General features: G+C 37.7%; 2 protein-coding genes across 2 annotated transcripts in view; both read left to right on the top strand.

The window, feature by feature from the left end:
* Window positions 1-21,463, top strand: part of LOC308701739 (interferon-induced protein 44-like) — a 226,867-nt gene that overhangs the window by 146,783 nt on the left and 58,621 nt on the right. The gene's annotated exons all lie outside the window — the stretch shown is intronic.
* Window positions 767-21,276, top strand: cbarpb (CACN subunit beta associated regulatory protein b). Its single transcript, XM_081383636.1, has 10 exons — window positions 767-835; window positions 3,066-3,136; window positions 6,090-6,235; window positions 8,594-8,673; window positions 8,882-9,044; window positions 9,962-10,133; window positions 12,267-12,419; window positions 13,184-13,418; window positions 17,699-17,888; window positions 19,559-21,276. Exons 2-10 carry the CDS (start codon window positions 3,092-3,094, stop codon window positions 20,994-20,996), a joined length of 2,622 nt encoding a protein of 873 aa, XP_081239762.1. The 5' UTR covers window positions 767-835; window positions 3,066-3,091; the 3' UTR covers window positions 20,997-21,276.

Below are 21,463 nucleotides of genomic sequence, written 5' to 3' on the forward strand. Positions count from 1 at the left end.
ACCCTGGCTTAAACAACTTTGAAAGCCATTGGGGCAAGTTGTCACACACTACCGGTATATCAGTGAGCTGTATCTTCGTTCCTGTGCAATAACTATCAAAATGTTCAGTGTCCTAATATGTAGTACATTTATTTTGTCTTTAAAATATCAGTTTATATATAAACTTACTGTGAGAAATATTCACTGAGGTAAAAACTAGCCACATACAACTACGTTAAGGGTGTAATGTGTTGTACGACCAGGAGGGGGCGCTCAGTAAATATACATTTCAATACCCGTATTCATCGCACGAATTGAATTGATTAACATATTTGCTCTTGTTCGATAGGAGCATCACATTGAAACATAATAATGATTCACTTCAAATAGATTTATAACTCTATATTGTGTTTTTCTGTTTCCAGCCAAAAGCTGAAAAATATGCATTGGACATAGAGAGCAAATGCATATGCTAATTTGCATCTCAGGTCCATAGAAAGGCTTTTTCTAAGAAAACTACCAATCCTGCTGACCTAAAGCTAAAACTTTTAGCTATATAGAGAGAAAGAGAGAGCAGACCGCATGGGGTTGCCCGTTACTGAGGATTTTTACTGACTCAAATGGGGGATTACCTCATTTCCATAACATCATCAGATGAGGGCGTGAGAGACACTCGTGACAAGTAACTCTGCACCTCACTCTGACGTCACCGTATCACTGGGCGATGGGAGAGTGGGTGTGTTTAACGGGGCACTTCATTCATAAATACACAAAGATTTAAAACCCCAAATTAAAGAGAAGACCGGGGAATCGTTTGCGAGCTTTTTGTCTCATGGACCACGTGAATTATAGTTAGGTGAGTTCTGTTTGCTTGTCATTCACGCTGCTATTGTTTCCGTGATGAGCGCTCAGTGTCTTAGAATGACATCGTGCTTTATTTTGGGGAATTATGGTACCGTTAGTCTAAAATGCGGAGAATATCTTCAAGCAGTAGCTTTGGAAAACAGACATGGGTTATCCTGTGTTTTAAACGGTTATCGTTTAGAAATAATAGCCTGGACATCACTGGTTTGGAATGAGATTTAAATTAATCTGGGTTTTGTACTGTTTGTTGACTATGGCAAGCGGGTTGAACATTTATTCATGCAGACTAACTAGTATCTATTTTTATCCTACTAATAGTTTTTTACTAGCAAGTTTTCCAATACTGACTAATCTATAACTATTCAGTCGATCTCAATAGTACCTAGTATCTATTCGAGCCTTAGTACTTACTGATTCGATTCTTGTATTTAGGCTCTAGAATTGATCACTGTTATTACTAATAATATATATTTTTTTTATCTCACAAATTACCATTCTTTTTCTTTACATGTCGTATTTAATGAACACTCATAATAGCTCAGTTAACTATAATTTATATTACTAGCACGATTAAAAATGTTAACAGTAACACTAGTGTTTAAAAATATACTAGTATGTATTGAATAAGTTGGTGTACGTGATTTCACCAAATGCAACATGTTCCTGGATCAATACATTCCAATCAACCAATCAGATTTTGAGGACAGGTTTACAGTTTGTGGCAAGTTTAGGTTTGAAACCAGGGTTAGGTGCTTGTGCTTCTACATCAGTGTTATTCACCTATCATTTCACTCTGATTTTAGGGATAAGTTATCGGTTTAGGGGTAGGTTAGGACAACATTTTTGTACATTTTGTTCCAGGATGTCTTATTTGGCAAAATCATGATGACCTGAATAAGTTGTTAAAAAAAAAACTGCAATATACACTTTTGGTAAAACTTTTGGGAAAGGTAAAACAAGTACATGATTTGTTATCACAACTTTTATCTTTTGTCGAATCAACCAACATTAATTTTAAGTACTTTGTCTGAAAAGAAAGAAAAAAAAAAGAAAAAAATGTGTTACCAGTATCAATGGAATATATTGGTTTTGTACTTACTTATTAAAAATAAAATGAGTACCAGTAATATGAAAATACTAGTGTACATGAAGATAATACATGATTTTTGAATGTGCTACACCTCCGCAGAGTCTTCCAGGCATGACAAGAAGAATCACAGGAGCATATGTTGCAAAACGTTCATGATAGTTAGATAGCCTAATTATTAGAAACTGTAAAATATGTTTCTTCAAATAACCTAAAATGTGCTTAATGTGGTACTTAAGCCAAATTATTAACCAAAATAACCTGACGACTTTGGCTACAAAGAGTAAAAACGCTCTTTACAGTATATCATACAGCAAAATATTTCATTACAGAGAGAAATGTTGAAAACCAAAGAGAGTGAATCTCTGTGAGTGAAATCTGGCAATGTCATCTGAAAGAATAGTCCATCAATGGTACTAAATGGGTCTCTCTTGATTCGTTTTAATAATCATTACTAATAACGCAGTGCATTAGGCGCGACCAATACAGCAGCATTATGCTTCCGAGACGCAAAAGAATGAGCTTGAATTATCTCAGGAATGCCTAATGCTAAAGACTCCAAGAGGGAGACAGAGAGAGAGAAGCTATGAAAACAGGTAGGTGGGCAGAAGCTGGATGAGTATGCAGTAGAAGCTCAAGGCTTCGCAGTCCGAGCCGTTAAACACACTGCTATCTCTGCATCTCATGCACACAAACACACGCTGCCTTCAGATAATGGGAGAAAAGGCAGCGTCGCAGCATTAAAGAAACGAGGACTGCTTGGGAGGTGAGTGTGCAGGAGTGTGAGAGAGGGTTTCTTTGCAGTTTAGGCAGAATCTGCAGTGTTAATGGTGTTAAAGGGAGCATATGCTGCTGGGCCTCAGACTGGATGGAAAAAAGAAAATGGTTATTTGATGGAAAGCGTGACATTGGAATGCATAAGTATGTGTTTGTACATACATGAATTGTGAAGAAAATATGTTTAAGAAGGAGACTGGGAACTGTATTCTTGTTTAAAAGCTAATAATTCTAAAGAAACCTCCAGGTCAGGGATGCATTTGTTTTATTTTCCTTCTAAAAAGAGAATTCAAATCTGTCTTTAGTGCCATAACCGGCTTCAAAGCAGCTGCCTGACTTCCTGTAATGTCTTTCTCAGGGGGGACACTCTCTCTGGCTTGGACCATGAGCAATGAGTCTGCCATATGGAACCTAACAGAACACCCCACCGTAAGTACTCGCGCTTCTCCTTCCTGTGCTGGTTACTTTCATTACGTCCATTCCCTCTCTTTGCAGAGCTATCTCCAGACATGCGAATCAAAAATATCCTGTTCTGCATCCGTTGTAATTGGATCCACCGCAAGATCTAAGCAAATTAGCCCTTTGCGAGAGAAGTTTGTGTCAGACCGAATCCATCGCGCCGCCAGACGATGTGATAGAGCATCAGAACCCAGAGTTACTGTCAGGAACTTCAATTACCGGCATAAGCAGCATCATTCGATTAGGTTAGAATAGAGAGATTTATTCAGGAATAGGAACTAATTCCAGGATGTTCCGGGATTTTTGGACCTTATGTAAGGCTTAGAGGAATGGTTTCCTCAATGATTAATTTACTCGTTCCAAACTTGCATGACTTACTTTTTTCTAAAAACGAGAACTTTTTAAGAATGTCCTATTTGCTCTTTTCCATGCAATTACAATGAAACGAATAATGAATGTGGTCTATATGACACATTTTTGTGTATTCATTTAGCAGACATTTTTCCCAAAGTGACTTAAAAATGAAGCCATACAGTAGCTTTGTGTGAGAATCAGAAATATGTAGCAGTGTGATTTGTCAATGGATCATTCTTTCGAGTCAGATTTTTTTAATGAAAGTTCTTGAAAGTTTCTCCATTTTTGTTCCATGGAAGAAAGAAAGTCATACAATTCGTGATGCACCGAATTCTTTTTTTTTTTTTTTACCGAAACACCAAAATTTTGTTTAGCCGAAAAACAAAAATAAAGTTTAGGTAATTCAATTTGGGTAATTGAGTAATTGAACGCGGTTTGCGGTTTAGGATGTCGTGTTTTCAGGTGATAAATGAAGCTGAAGTAAAGTTCTTCGCCAATGAGCCGCCTCTCGTAATTCTGGCCAAATAAATTTTACGTATTGCTACTCTGGCATAATTCTCAAACTATTTAGCCCGAAAACTAAATATATATATATATATATATATATATATATATATATATATATATATATATATATATATATATATATATATATATATATATATTGTGCCAGTGCCAGTCCTCCCTGTATGCAAACCACCATGATCCGAACCACTTGCTTTCAAGTGGTTTGAAATATGATTTAATTGCCCCTTGCTTTAAAATATGATTTAATGACTACATCTTAGCGATTAATAGAATTTTAGTTTAGTTTTCGATTTTAGCTTTCAATGATGAAAACACGATGCCACATTCCATTCCTTTCCTTTAAAGGGAAGCGTTGTCTCCCTTCCTACGTAACATCCAAATCAGTCTAATCATGTAATATGATTGTCGTAATATACAGTCTCCTGTGGGACGTGCTCGATACTAAAAAAAAAGAGTTAAAAGTGTATTGAGCTGCAAAAGAGACGCTGTTCCCCAGTTGCCTTTCTATGCGCTCTATCCGAGGTCACGGACAACAGGCTAATTTGGGATTCAGGCATGCACTTAAACGGACAAATACACACAAAAATATGTCAAAATGCCTGTCTTGGCTGGTTTCACTTAAACACAGTCAGTCTTAAGTGAACATCAACAGTTGGGAAAGTAATCGAATGCTTGTCAGTATTATCTATGCATTTGGTCTTAAAGTGACAGTAGCCTAATAAACCTGCTGTCTGTGTCATTTAACGGTAATCAAACAACAAAAGAAATCATTCACTGCTCTTCACTGAATAACTTTAGTAACTGATAAGAATCAATGTATATTTAATTCATACTGTGAAGACTGCAGTGATTTTTTTCAATTTATGTATAGTAGGCTATTATTAATAGGCTACATATGTATCCTTTTTTCTATTGTATTTGTCCTATTGTTTGTAATTTTATTTTTTATTGTATTAGTGACTGTTTCAACTTACTGTTGTTCGGTGACAGTGAAACTGCTCTGAAAGAACATGTTGGTTTTTAAACTATTGGTCTGACCTCTTCTTAAAACTTTATCAATGCAAGAGCTCCCAGGTTTTCCTTTGAGAACATCCTTCACTTTTGCCGATCCGGGTTAACGTTGGGGCGCCCCAGTGATAAAGCCTGCTGACGTACAGAGAAATCAGTCTTCAAAACGCTTTCATTTACAAAATAATAGACCCGACCTGAATAAAGTCTTCCCTGATCTTCAACTGAACAATGCCTTCTGGGTAATTAGGATGTTATGCTCCACCAATTGAAACTGTATAATGTAAGAGTAATTGTAAGGTGTTACATATATGAGCCAAAGACTTGTTCAGGCCTTGTTCTTGTGCTCTTATTTAGCATTCTTTCCATTGAACACCTCTTCACATACATGAACGAAGATGACAATTAAGAAGGCGGCTGTATGCCATTGTGCTTTGATGTCTTTGAGGAAGACACCTTCTGTCTCTTCTGTTCTTGTCTCCGTGGCTGTTGTCACCTCTAGATCTTTCTAAACTCGTCTTTGGCAAACACTGTACTTAACATCTCACCTCAGACACAAAAGCCCCCACACCTGAAGGCCCTCCTCTCCAGAAACTGGGCTTTATGTAATCTAGCTAAAAATAAAGGTTCTTTATATGGTTCCATGAAGAACCTTTTAACATCCACCGAACTTTCCATTGGACAAAACGTTCTTTATAGAAGAAAAAGGTCCTTTAGATTATTAAAATATCCTATTAAAAAACTTCTCTGAAAGGTTATTTGAGGAACCAAAATGATTCTTCTATGGCATTCCTGCGAAACCCCGCAGTGTGTCCGAGTGTCTTGGCCAATTTTTGCTTTAATGCCAAAGATGTCTCTGGTTTATGTGTATGTCATAAAATTGTAACCTTTTTCAAAGTTATGAGACCTGAAAAAGTTGGACAACGTAATTGGAGAGAAACCTATATAATGTGAAAATTGAAGTCATGCGGTTGTACTCGGAGAAGGAATTTCATCTTTGACTGGTTTGTTTCTTTCTCTGGTGTTTACCTAGGACGTCCCGTTGTCGTCAGGGACACAGAATGGCTATGTCCTCCTGCTGGTCCTCTTGTCCATTTTTGTCGGGGGGACACTGGTCCTGCTCTCTGTCCTTCTGATTGTCTGTCGTCGATGTTGTGAAGGGGACAGACGCCATGCGTGGTAAGACCAATCCAATCAATCAATTTATACATTGACACGCCCCTAAATCAATGGACAGTTCTGTCAACCAATCAGATTTTAGGATTGGGAACTTCAGTAATATTCAACCTAACATTTCCCGCTTTGTTCTTCCCCCGGAAAAATGTCATGTGGTGCAACTGCAGTATCTATTTATAGATAAGCTACTAATTAATAAATTACCTTCAGATGTGTAGTATTTTAGGTTAGTCGTAGTAGTAGGTGATGTTTTAGTATTATTTATATACTATTAAAGTTTTTATTAATATTTTGAATTAGCTTTTATTTGTATACTTTCGGTTTTTATTTTAATTGTTTTAATGTTTTTTTTGTCATTTTTTTTCTTTGTTTTTAAGTATTTCTCTTTAGATTTAATTCATTTTTATTTCTGTTTTTAGTCAGCTGCCAAGGCAAAATGTCTTATTTTATTTCAAGTTTTTCATCTAATATAGATTTTTTACTTACCTCAGGTTTATTTCAATTATTTCAAGTTTTTTAAATAGTTTTAGTTAGCAATAACATCACTGACTAGTACAATAAATGGGCACTTTGTTTATTTTTTTATTTTTTAAATCTCAGTGATATTTCTATATTTATCTTTTTTTGTGTAAAATATACAGATCCATTTTTTATTTAAAACCTTTAAAATGTTTGCAAAATGTTAGCACATTGTATCAATGATTGATATTGATAATAAAATTCTGGATTTTTTAAACGGGACGTGTTTTTACGTTCAGAAGTGTATTTAACTTAAAACACATCATAACACTGAAACAATTACAGTTTATACATAAAATAGCATAAATTAAACAAGAATGCTTTCATTATGAATATACATTATGGCAGTCTGCAGATTGAATCATCGTTGCATGATGTTTGCATGTTGCTGCGTATGTTACAAATCTGACAGCTGATGCATATGATTATGTTTGACGCTAAATTATACATCAGAAAGAACCGTAACGCAGAGATTAAACTGGAATAAACAGATCCTCCCGTGAAGCCAAGGACGTTCAGTCCCGAAAATGTTTTCAGTGCACATTGGTCACAGCCTGGGTGTATTTGTCAGTGACTGCTGAGAGGTGTAGAGTCTGTCTGCTCTCCAGGCAGCCTGGAGGAGTGCAGGCTCACACAAATGACGAGTATAATGAGATCTCATAGCAGCCATCAGCCACGATAAATCACTCCTGGTGCGGGTGAGAGTGCACTCTAGCCAACACCCACTAATACACACACACACACTCAGTGTGGGACCGTGCACTGTGGTTAGAGGACTGGAAACTCATTTCCAGTTTCTCATTACCCACAGTGCCTTATGGCGAATCAAACCGTATATTGTCGTAAAAGCCGATGCTGTTATTGCCCCTATCATATGGCATTTAGTTAGATGTCAACGCAGTTGATTGTGAATGAGTTATTTTTTTTCTGAATTGTTCACAATTGGGACATTCTCAAAATATATTGCAAAACCTAATTTAAAGACCACATAAAATCATGTTTCATATTGAAACAGGAAGTTTGGGCAGGACATCTCAATTGGTTTAAAATTACATCGCAGGCATGATTTACTTTTTTTTTTTTTATCTGGGGGAGGGACATTTTAATTCCAGCGTTTGATTGGACAAAAATCTGCGTAGTGCAGGATGACATCATCAGTATTTTCACTCTGTTTTTTGGAAGAAATATTAAATGTGTATTTAAGTTTTAACAACTTTCAGGGGTTAAGCTAGCATATAGATTACCTGAACGCTAACTCACACTGACTAAAAGCCACTTTTATTTCATTAACTTTGAGTATTGACTGACAATTACATTTTTTAATGAAACATACAATTTATTTTAAAGGTAAATTATTAACTTTTCAACTTTTAAAATGATTAACTTTTCAATCTGGTGAGGGAATCTCCACATTGACAAAACCACATTTCAACCACATGAAAAAATATTTCATATTATTTAATACTAACTTTGTGATATAACTTATAATATAATATAATATTATATGATATTAGGGATTTTCAATGCAAAATAAAATCAAACAAAATGTGCAAAACTATAGAATCAAACCATTTCATATAACTGAATTCTGACTTTTTGTAATATAAATAATATATTTAATATAATTCATATAACATATGTATTAATATATTCATATTAAATATATTATTTAATATAATATAATATTAAAGGGATTTTCACTGCAAAATAAAATAATAAAAAGCAATAGAATCAAACTCTAGGAACATGTTTGCACCATATTTTGAGTATGACCCATTTATGCATGCTATGAATGAGATTTACATAAGTTTGAATTTGACTCATTACATGTTTGCATTGAAGGTTCATTGTTTGCCTCAGGGCTAGCGATGACACCGAGAAAAGTAATACCACCTATATTGAGGAGGCCCAGCCAGTGCATGGTAAGAACTTCACTAATAAAGTTAATGTTTATATTATATGTCAGCCTCCAAGTTAATGCATTTCCATTTTTATTTACATACAGTACATGCTTCAGGTAAAATGTCGAGGTCAAGTTAAAGCGACATTTATGCTCTCACATACATCAACTGAGGGCATTATGTGAAAAACAAATAAGTCCTCTGGTCTAATCCGTCTCTCCCCGCACAGAGATTACGATTCGCATTGATGAGTCAGACTGCCTGTCGGCAGCCAGCTCCCACGACATGGAGACAGAGCGTTTCCTTTCCACGGGCACAACCGGCCGCCGGGTCTCATTCAACGAAGCAGCACTCTTCGATCATAGCAAAAAAACACAGGAGAAAGGTCGAAGGTCAGCTGCCCACTCACTCATGCCGCCCACTCTAGACACACAGATCAGCTCCTATTCACAGCCGCAGCTTTCTTTATTCCTTTATGTATGCGTTTTACATTTACATCTGTGCTTGTCAGATGCACTAGCTCTTAATGGGTAACATGGGCATTTGTCAACATCAAGATTTGGGGTTAAAAAATTAATGAGAATGTATAAGGGAAAGACATTTAAATATTATATATATATATATATATATATATATATATATATATATATATATATATATATATATATATATATATATATATATATATATATATATATATATACATATACATATATATAAAACATTTTTAGGTATTTCATTTAAGAGTATTTAAAAAAACATTTAGTTATTTAAAAAGTTATTTTTAAATATTAAAATATTTGAATATTTACATTTAATTAGGTCATATATATGTATCACATATATGTGTGTGTGTGTGTATTTATTGTTATAATATTGTCATATATTATTAAGTTTGAGATGTACTTCATCTAAAACTATTTAAAAAAACATGTAATTATTTAATACTTATGCATACATTTATATGACCTCACAAAATAAAGACTTTGAATTTGCACTTTTTGTCATTTGTCAAATTTCACTTTTGACTTTTAATCACTACAAAAAGTAAAAGGTGTTTAAAATAGTGTTTTTTAAATAAGAGATATTTGTATAATTATTGATTTTATAAATAATTGTTTTTATATCATTCTTATAGAAAATATGATTCTATGATTATTCATCTAACAGGAACTATGCATAAATCTATCACATCTTTAACCATCTAAAAGACATTTCCAGCAAACACTCCCGCAATATATTTGTAATGCAAATCTACAATGAAGTGAAAAATACTAACAGTGTGTGTGATTTTTCCATCTCCCCTCAGGTACACGCTTACGGAGGGCGACTTCCATCACTTGAAGAACGCGCGGCTCACCCACCTCCACTTCCCTCCACCCGCCCTCCAGATACTCACCATCCACGAGTGTGAGTCATCAGAGAACAGTATTGCCATGACAACGCGCCCCGTCGCTAAATCCAGCCTCTCAATTTTTCAGGTGACAGTCACATTGCTCTGCTAATATATGTCAGTAGGATGTCAGTTTAAATCATTAAGGTCATGATGGATTGTCAGTTTGTCAAGTGATATGGTGTGTAAGGAGACGTTTATGCTATGAGCAATTGATTTATCTATATATTGGGGTCATTCATGTTTTAACATGTTAGCTTTTACTCCTACTTTACCGTAGTCACATGATGATGAAGCGGCATGAGATACAGTAAATTCTACTGTATCCCTCAAATTGTACTTTTTTTTTGTCCTAAGCAGCTCCAGCTTCTTTTAAACACATTTAAAAAATCTTACTGACTCCAAACTTTTGACAATACTTTAGAGTATTTACATTTTATATATTTCCAAGAAATAAATACAGGTATTTTGGAATTTGATCTCAACGTGTGTAAGAATGGCAGTCGTATCAAATAATGAGGAAAAATAGTTAAAAATAGTTGCTGTGGTTATTCATCATGCTGGAAAAAGATCATTGAGAATGTCCATTGTGGGATACAGTACACAGCACAGTGTACTCTGTTGTTTATAACAATTTTTTGCGAAAGTAGTCGGTTATTTAACATCAAATCATATATTTAAAACATCAAATATAATCTGATTGGCTGTCGCATTTTAAAATTTGGTTTCATCGTCATTCCACAAGGAAGCTCCTCCCACAGTCAAATCTCATTGGACTAAAAAGCCCCTCCCACAGTCAAATCTCATTGGTCATAAAATAGGATCTGATTGGCTGTCGCATTTTAAAAATAGGATTCATTGTCATTCCTCAAGGAAGCCCCTCCCACAGTCAAATCTCATTGGTCCAAAATCCCCTATAAGAAGCTTACAATATATATTCTTATTGGCTGTTGCATTTTAAAATTTGGTTTCATCGTCATTCCACAAGGAAGCCCCTCCCACAGTCAAATCTCATTGGTCTAAAAAGCCCCTCCCACAGTCAAATCTCATTGGTCATAAAATAGGATCTGATTGGCTGTCGCATTTTAAAAATAGGATTCATTGTCATTCCACAAGGAAGCCCCTCCCACAGTCAAATCTCATTGGTCTAAAAAGCCCCTCCCACAGTCAAATCTCATTGGTCCAAAATCCCCTATAAGAAGCTTATAAGATATATATTCTGATTGGCTGTTGCATTTTAAAATTTGGTTTCATCGTCATTCCACAAGGAAGCCCCTCCCACAGTCAAATCTCATTGGTCATAAAATAGGATCTGATTGGCTGTCGCATTTTAAAAATAGGATTCATTGTCATTCCACAAGGAAGCCCCTCCCACAGTCAAATCTCATTGGTCCAAAATCCCCTATAAGAAGCTTACAATATATATTCTGATTGGCTGTTGCATTTTAAAATTTGGTTTCATCGTCATTCCACAAGGAAGCCCCTCCCACAGTCAAATCTCATTGGTCCAAAATCCCCTATAAGAAGCTTACAATATATATTCTGATTGGCTGTTGCATTTTAAAATTTGGTTTCATCGTCATTCCACAAGGAAGCCCCTCCCACAGTCAAATCTCATTGGTCCAAAATCCCCTATAAGAAGCTTACAATATATATTCTGATTGGCTGTTGCATTTTAAAATTTGGTTTCATCGTCATTCCACAAGGAAGCCCCTCCCACAGTCAAATCTCATTGGTCCAAAATCCCCTATAAGAAGCTTATAAGATATATATTCTGATTGGCTGTTGCATTTTAAAAATAGGATTCATTGTCATTCCACAAGGAAGCCCCTCCCACAGTCAAATCTCATTGGTCCAAAATCCACTATAAGAAGCTTACAATAATATTCTGATTGGCTGTTGCATTTTAAAATTTGGTTTCATCGTCATTCGACAAGGAAGCCCCTCCCACAGTCAAATCTCATTGGTCCAAAATTCCTTATAAGAAACATTAAATATAATCTGGTTGGCTGTCATATTTAAAAAATCGGTTTTATCGTACCTTTTTAGTATATAATGTTAGAATGCTTCTCCAATGAAGTTATTCAGTCTGAAGCTTTTGATAAACGTTTTTATACCTGTACTAGACAAGTTTCGAATGACTGCATGATTTTGTTTGTTTAGGTTTGTTTCTCATTACGGCCATAAGCAATAACACACATTGTGTTTGTCCCATGCACAGCCACCAGTGTGTTCACTGCCACAGACTGCCCTGATCAGCCGAAGTCTCAGTCCCAGCTCGGCCCTTCCTGGCGACTCTCTCAACTCCACTGTACACACAACGTTCTGTGAGAGCGTTGCGGCGGCCGGTCCTGAGCCCTCCAGTCCATGTCTAGTGAGTCACACACACTAATACACTCACCAGCTGAGGTATAACAATTAGTGTGCAACTGATATTTTAGAGAGGAGGGCCGATATTAAGCCAGAATATATGATATCTCACTATTAATTAATTTAAAGATACGTTTTTTTGGTTACAATTTACAATAAGGCTCATTAGTTAACGTTTGTTAATGTATTAACTAACATGAACTAACCATGAGCAATCCATTTGTTACTGTATTTGTTAATTGTTTGTAAAAATGCAGCTGTTAGTTCATGTTAGTTCACAGTGCATTAACTAATGTTAACAAGATTTTAATAAAGTATTAGTAAATGTTGAAATTCACATCAACAAAGATTAATAAATACATGCAGTTCATTATTAGTTCATGTTAACCAATGTAGTTAACTTATGTTAACTAACGAACCTTATTGTAAAGTGTTACCGTTTTTTTCTCACATTTTTCTTCTTCTTCTAACATTCAGATATTTAAATCGAGTAAAACACCAACAATAAAAAGAACTAGCTAGGTTAGCTGATTACCTAAAAAGTCCATAGATAACACATCAGTTCTTTCTGCCGTACTTTCTCTGGCAACTAGACCCGTTTTCCTGTTTGTTCGGCATAAAGCCTATGGGAGATTTGGTAGTTCTCAGTGCTTTTAAAATAAAAGTCCTGCTTCCGACACACAAATAGTTCAACTTAATGGCCGATGCCGATAATTAATCTCTTATAATTTATATATTGCAATTATGTAACATTGCGAACAAAAACAGATGGAGGTCAGAGGAGGAGTCGGCAGAAGCGCAGGCATCATGGGTAATGGTAGAGAGGGTACATCGGCCTCAGCCACGGCCCTGTCCTCGTCTGGAGGGGCCCCGCAGGGCCCAATGCTGCAGTTCTTCACCAAGCTCCGCCGACACGCCAGCCTTGAGGGAGCAAGTCCCTATTTTAAGATCAAGAAATGGAAGTTTGACAGCAGCCAAAGAGCTTCAAGTCTAGACATGAGAGGTAAGTGACACATCCAGCACTCATTTCATAATTAATGAACAGACTGTTAATTAAATTTTTAGTGTTTTTAGTGCATGTTATAATGGAATTACTATATGCTGATTTGTATTAAAAACTAATTCCGACTGTATTTAATGCCAGAGATCCCCATATAGTATTATAATCTCCTTTAGAAAGACAACCCATGACAAGTAGACAATTTTGAAAAAATGTGTGTTGTTTGCACATTGTGTCCACAATAGTTTTAGTTAATTTATGTAATTCAAAGGTTTGGGGTCAGTACAATTATTAAACGTTTTTGAATCTCCTATGCTCAGCAAGGCTGCATTTATTTGATCCATAATACAGTAAAATGGTAATATTGTCAAATATCATAACAAATTAAAAATACATTTTAAAATGTAACTTTTTCCTGTGATGCAAAGCTGAAATTTCAGCATCATTACTCTTAAGTCTTCAGTGTCACATGATCCACATGATCCTTCTGTTGTGTCTTTATTATATCCTCAAAAAAAAAAAACATAAAAGGGGGCCAAATATTTAGTGGTCTTTAAATGGTCTAACTATTTTAATCACAAATCTCTAGTCAGTAAATTTGAATGAAATGCACAAATACTGTAGATATAGTACGGAATAGCTGCATCTTGCAGACAGATTTTTACAAGGAAGAAGAGTCAGTGTTGTTCCACTTCATGTTTACGGCTTCATGTTAACGGTAGTTGAAACAACGTCTCCCAGTTTGTTTGAGTTTAATATGAGACCAAATATTCACTACAGGGTTCAAATCTGGACTCTGACCAGGTCAAAACATGAACCTGATGGACTTGTTCTCAAGCCACTTCTTGGTTGTGTTAGCAGTTTGAGAATCGTCTTGTTGAAAAGTAAAATCTGATCATTCCTCTTTAGATAACAGCTTTTCAATTGTGGGAAGCAAGCCATTTTGCAATATTCTCCTGTACTCCAAAGCATTAAATGACTTTTCACAGTGAAGCAGCTCGCTAATACAAGCAGCTAAAAAGGCTCCCCGCACAATCAATGCTTCACTGTGGTAGAGGTGCACTTATTATATTTCTCAGCAGATCTATGATGACACCGCTCTGGAGCATCACCATGCAACTCGTGTTTCATTGTGATTCATCACTCCACACGCAATTTCCCATATTCTGCCAAAAAAACACAAAAAAACTTAAGTTGTGCATTTGCTTAAAGGCATATTTCACTGCTGGAAAGATGAATGTGTATTTAAATTGGGTCATTTATGTAGTAGAAATGTGAAATTATTTTAGAAGTTGGTGCCTTCTAGACTGAGAAAAGCCAGAAAATGTATTTTTGGCTCATGTGGATGAAAGACAACAACTCCCAGAATGCACTTGCTTCGCTGCCCTACGAGGCCACTCCCAAGCCACGCCTACCGGTTACAGAGGGCAGTATCGGAGGAAATGATACAACTAGGCTACTAGTCGACTCGAAACTGAAAAGACGTCGTTTTATCGTGAGATCCCGCCCACTATGGGCGGGTTGAAAACATGCGGAACGAGCTCCTACTACTGGCTGTAGTCTCTCGCCTCTGGCCAAAAAAGCCTCAGATGACGCAAAATGACCATTTTTGCGTCATTGGAGGGTTTTTTCCAGACACACAATACCGAAATCTCTCGTCTCAGGGGGACATGAGGGAGGGAAGCACGGTCATTCGAAAATACTACCGGGTTTCTACTGATACAAAGCTTAATGCTAATCGGTGAAGTATCCCTTTAAATTTGGCTAATTTCCTGAACAATAATTTGTGCTTAAGACAATGAAAAGCTTAAATTTTAGTATTTTTGGGCTTGGCCCATTTGTTTTTGCCCATACACTGACATGTCAAAAAGTTTTGTAATGCTTGCTGCGCAATTAATCTGCCTAATATTTAAATAATGAGAAAAGCGCATGGTGAAGCTGACGAGACTGAATGAATAAACATGAATGAATAGATTAACTAGAATGCTGTTGTTTGATTATATAAGTATTACTGTAAAAATCTTTCAGTTTATCCTCTCAAGTCTGTCAGCATGAAAGGAAGTGAAAGAACACTGCTGTGGAAAGTACAGACAGTGTTATGAACCTGTGAAGCGATCAGTTTCCTAACCTCAGGGCTTAGATGCAAAGCAATATTGAATGTTTCTGTGCTTTTCATTTAGCCCCTGCATTGTGTATTACCTTGGAAAATGATTGAAGACCTTAATAGAGTTTTAGTGCCTTCATGTAGCATGGAGCAGAGAAACAGGTCGGCTTTATATTCGATAGTAATCTATAGTCTGCTAAACACACACGCACGCACGCACACACACACACACACACACACACACACACACACACACACACACACAGTGTGAGTGTGTAGCAGACTATAGAATATTCTCTCAGCCAAGACGGAGCTGCTGTATTTGTGTGCCAAGACTCACACTCAAGCAGATGGCCGGTTGACGCAGGGCTCTTCCATTCCAAACTTTTTCCTTTTTTTTTTTTAAAGGAGAGATGGCAAAAAAGAGCATTTCAAACGATCATTTTTTTTTATTATGTGAAACAATAAGATCATGATTAAAGCAATGCTCTATAATAGAATGGATTTCCATTGTAGAGTGCCCTGGTTAACTAATAAGATACATATTAAATTGTTAATATGTTAATTATGTTTTTTTAATGCATAATGTACTATATTTGGAATACACATAAATAAGAAATTAGAGGAACATTTTCAACTTAGCATTAAATTATTTTAAAATAATAAAAATAATAATTACATTAAAATATATATTTGAATTAATTTAACAAATTTATAATTAAAAACAGTTTATAGACAATCCATGTTATATACCAAAATGGAGCCAGACCAAATGCAAGTTTGCTAAAACAATGCCTAAATAAATTTCGGTTTGATCTGTGGATGCGTTGAAATATTTGCACTTTTGCCGTAAGTCCGTATGCAATGTATTCTAATCAAAACTCATGTCGTTCCAAACCCGTAAGACTTTCTTTCATCTTCTGAACACAAATTAACATCTTTTTGATGAGATCTGAGAGCTTTCTGTCCCTCCATTGACAGTCTACGCAACTACCACTTTGACGCTTCAAAAAGTTCATAAAGAGATCATAAAACTAATCCATATGAATTGAGCGGTTTAGTCCAAATTTTTCTGAAGAGTCTTGATCACTCTATGGGCCCTATTTTAACGATCTGAAACGCAAGTGTCAAAGCGCAAGTAACTTTGTGGGCGGGTTTTGGCGCTGTTGCTATTTTCCCGGCGGGATAAATGACTCTTGCGCCAGGCGCAAATCTAAAATGGGTTGGTCTGAAGTAGCTTCATTATTCATAGGTGTGGTTTGGGCGTAACTTGAAATAAACCAATCAGAGCGTCATCTCACATTCCCTTTAAGAGCAGGCGCGCTTGTTCTAAAGCGGATTCCTATTATAACGGCGGATTTGCCAGGCGCACGCCTGGAGCGGTTCACAGCCAAGGAGAGCAACGCTCTCGTCAGGGACGTTGGGGATGGAGAAACCCACCCAAATTAACTTCGGTTAAAAAGGCTATCTATCTATCTATCGTAATAATGTATGATTTGCAAAAATGAAAACTGCTGCTTCTGTGTAGATGAGAGAATCAAAGTGTACGCGCGTTGTGCACACGCTACATTGATTATGGCCAAGCATGCGCCCTTAAAATAGCATATGAATAACATGCGCAACGCGCCACTGACTTTAAACTATTTTTTCCTGGTTAGTGGCGCAATTGTTTTCTAAACCTGCAAAATAGCATGAAGGAACGTTTGCGCCGGAACACGCCTCCTTTTTTGCGCTGAACCGCCCAGGGAGCGCAAGTTCTTTCCCTAGTTTAGCGACGTGCTTCTGTGGAGGGAAAAGCGCACTTTGCGCGGGTGCAAAATAGGAATGACACATGCGTCGGTGTACAAAGTCAATTGTGCTGGGTGCAAGATAGGGCCCTATCTGTTGAACAGATTGAATTTAGGCTTTTATTCATAGAACAAAACCTATAAAGAACCTATATTGTCGAGAGCTGTAGTTCCAACCACGCAACTTTGATGTTTTGCGAATGTTCATTGGAACTATGATTTCGGGAAACATAGAATCGCTGAACTTGCGACCATTGGCTAATACTAACAAGAAACTATGCAGGTTTTTTTGGTGGATCAATTAACCGTTGACAATGTTGATTTTGATTTCATGTTAGCCTTTTAACTTGCTTTGTCAGGCTGTTGACGCAAAATTCATGTCGTCCCTAAAGGCTCCCCCAAACGGAGGCAGTTCCAGCGGCAGCGTGCAGCCAGCGAGAGCATGGACCAAGAGGAGCATGACGCCCATCACATCGACCTCATACAATACATCGCTCGCACCAAGGATGTTACCTACTGTCCCACCCGGCCCAGTCCACGCCTTCTGTCCCCCCCTTCCACACCCCCACCCTCCCTCGGCAGGTATCTTTAATTGCCTCGCCCATGCATTCGCTATAGCAACCATCTGCCACGCCACTCCTCATAAAGCAGACCCCATTCCATGCTGGACTGATCTCAGCTCGCTGATCACACTGCCGTATCATGGCATCATCAGCTTACAGTGCAAAAAGCTTTGCTTTAGAATATGGAAGTTATTTCCTTGAGTGTGGGTAAATTCCACAGGTGTACCTTTTTGGTATTTGTAGCGATTGGTTTGCATATGTTTTGCAAAATGTTCCAGGAAGGTCGATACGCATGGTTTTGTATCGCATTATTAGTATATTTGTTTATATTTGCTTACCTAGTACAGCTGACTTTCTTGAATCTGTTGCTGTGCAGTGGTCTCCTCGAATGAACCATCACAGAGTGAGTCACAACCATCTGTGCGTTCATGGAGGCATCTGTTTTAACATCTCTGAATCTGGGCCTCAGAGCTTTAACGGAAAGGAAAAATAAACAAACATAATATAGTTGATATACTATACCGTTCAAAACTTTGGAGTCAGTAATTTAAATTTTTTAAAGAAATTAATACTTTTATTTAGCATGGGTGATTAAAGTGATCAACAGTAAAGACATTTAGAATATTAAAAAAGATTTCGATTTCAAATAAATGCTTTTGAACTTTTTTCATCAGTTTCCACATAAATATTGAGCAGCACATCAGTAAATTAGAATGATTTCTGAAGGATCATGTGACACTGAAAACTGTAGTAATGAAGCTGAAAATTCAGCTTATATTTGAAAGCCGATAACCGATATATTGGCCGATAAATCAAAATCCAATTTTTTATATCTTTTTGGAGAGCCTGATTACAAAACAAAAGTCCCACCATTAAAACCCACGTCCCAAACACACAATTATAATTTCTCATTATAATTTTATGTAGCCTATACAACAGACTTAACTGTACTATTTTTCTTTTTTGAAGTGATTCCAATCATATTTCAAGCAATTTAAAACCATCATGGTGAACAGTGTGCATCTGAAGTGTCTCAGCTGAAGGAAATAATCCATTATTTATTGGCATTCATACTGGCCAAATTGTCTTATTGGGCCGATAACGATTACATTAAAAATGATATCCGATATGGTGGCTGATATCGTGCATCCCTAAATTTAAATAGAAAAAGTTATTTTCAATTGTAATGATACTTCAGAATATTACAGTTTTTACTGTATTTTTGATCAAATAAATGCAGCCTTGGTGATCATAAGTTACATACATTAAAGTTACTTTTGAACAGTTGTTTAGACCCACGCTGACATAAAACATATTAATATAGTAGGGATGGTTCACAGTAGTTGACTTTTTGACTAATTTAGACTAGTCAGTTAGTTAGTTTACCTTAGTTTGGATCTATTTGTTTTTAGATATTTTTAGCAGTGCTACTTTAATTATTTTTTTTTTACTGTTTTTGGAGCATTGCCATTTTATATAAATAATAAAATTATATAACAATACAGTATATTTATGTCAAAATAAAAGTTAAAATGTCTGAATCTGGCCTCAGGGCTTTAACGGAAAGCTTATTTGACAGATGCACACTGACATGAAACATGCTTTGCTACATTGTGGCATTTTTAAAGAAATACTGACTATATGTAGGACTATGAGCTTGTCTGATTTCATATGTGTGCTGTTCTTCAGGTTAGAGGTGGAGGTGATGGTGGAGCCCAGCTGCAGCAGAGCGATGGGTCCCGGGGTGATCGGCCTTACCTCCGAGCCCCCAGATGAGAGTCCTGGAATGGGCTGTCATCAGGAGAGCTTAGAACCTCAGACCTTGTACCATGATATCTGGACTCTTCGCGCCTCCCTCGAGCGGTATGTCTCGTCCGACCAGAGCAGCAACAATGACAAAGACTCAGTCCGTAGTGACGCAGAAAGCGTGTGCTCTCTAGGGGGTAAGACCGAGATGGGAGGGCTGCCTAGGTTCCCCTCGCAGGATATTGGGGATGAGATAGAAGGGGATGCAGACTTGCCTCTAGATGAGGGATCGGAGAAAAGTCGTAAGCAGGATAGTGTCGATTCTGAAAGAGGAAGTGACGGGGAGCCGGGCAACCGCAAGCTCCTCCAGATGGACAGCGGTTACGCCTCGATAGAAGCACCTTCGCGTGCTCCTGAGGAGCTGCGACTGTTCGGAAGCAGCAGTAGCAGTAAAGACGGCTCCGCCGTGGAGCGCAGGCACTTCTTCAGTTCCGGGGGCAAAGGGACCGTGTGCGAGAGCTTCGACACGGACATCTTTGACGAAGAACTCGAAGAGGAACCCGCGGGTGCCAGTGGTGGTGTGGACGGAGTGGAAACGGACAAGAGCACCATTCTGTGGTCCCCTTACGGCCAGATGTTCACTCAACGGAATGATCAACCTCATCCCCCCGTCCTTTCCCGCCGCGACTACAGCATTGACGAGAAAACCGACGCACTTTTCAACGAGTACTTGCGGCACGACCCGCAGTTCGATCAGCAGGAGTCCCCGCTGCGCTCCAAGCATCGTTCTCGCGTGCACCTGCGCAAGCAGTGGCAGCGCTCCAAACAATACAGCGACCCCGGCCAGCGCTTCCAGACCTCTTTTGACCGGTACCGCTCTCCGCTCCGACGTGGCGAAACTGTCAACTATCCTTTAGAGACTAGCTACCACAGCACGCTCCCACGAATCATCAGTGCACCTGATGAAGAGAGCAGCGAAGGTGCAACCAGTACTCCCGAGACACTCAAGGCAGATCAGGACACTGCTGCTGATGTGGATCCAGACAACATAAGAATATCTTCCAGCACTGAAAGCAGTGGAACCATCAACGAAAAGGAAGTCCTTGAGGCATCACAGCCCCTTCCAAAAATTGACATTGCTGGAGAGCAATCGGTGGACCGGGAGAACTCTAGGCTAGCATTGCCACCCCCCGAGCCTCCTGATGAACGTACACACGAATGTACAAGCTACGGCCCACAGACAATCACAGAAGAGCTGAGTGACAAGCTAGCGGCTACCCTCGAAGAACGGCTGTACTCGGATCTCCGCAGGACCAGGGAACCGTCCGAGTGTAGTGCAGTAACTATGACCTACACATCGCCGGATCACAGTCCAGTGTAGCATGTGGCTCCCTTCATCTCCTCGTACAAGAACACTTCGCAGCAACTACAGGTCCAAAGTTTTGATCGACATTGGCTCCGATCTGAAACAGGTTTACTTTGGTCATTTAAATGAAGTTGAAATCATTGTCATTATGTCCTAGACCAATGGTGTAGAGGCATTTCTTCCATGCCCATTGTTAAATAAAAGGCAGTTAAGGCGCATACCTCACGTTGCTCAGTGGACCAAGTCTTAAACAAATGAAATGTCAAAGTCTGTTATTAAAGCTCTCCATTTAGCTACTCGTTGACTTCAAAAGCCAATATTTTCTCTGCACTAGGTAATCCACTGTGAATTTGGGTGCTATTAGATTAAAGATTGATTATATTTGTAAGTGCATGAATTGTATTGCAATGCTGCCTATCCGGATGTCTGTTCATGACCCAAATTAATAATATTATTATCATTTTTTTTATTTTGAAAGTACA

Source organism: Scardinius erythrophthalmus (assembly GCF_964197995.2).
Source record: "Scardinius erythrophthalmus genome assembly, chromosome: 14".
Taxonomy (NCBI): domain Eukaryota; kingdom Metazoa; phylum Chordata; class Actinopteri; order Cypriniformes; family Leuciscidae; genus Scardinius; species Scardinius erythrophthalmus.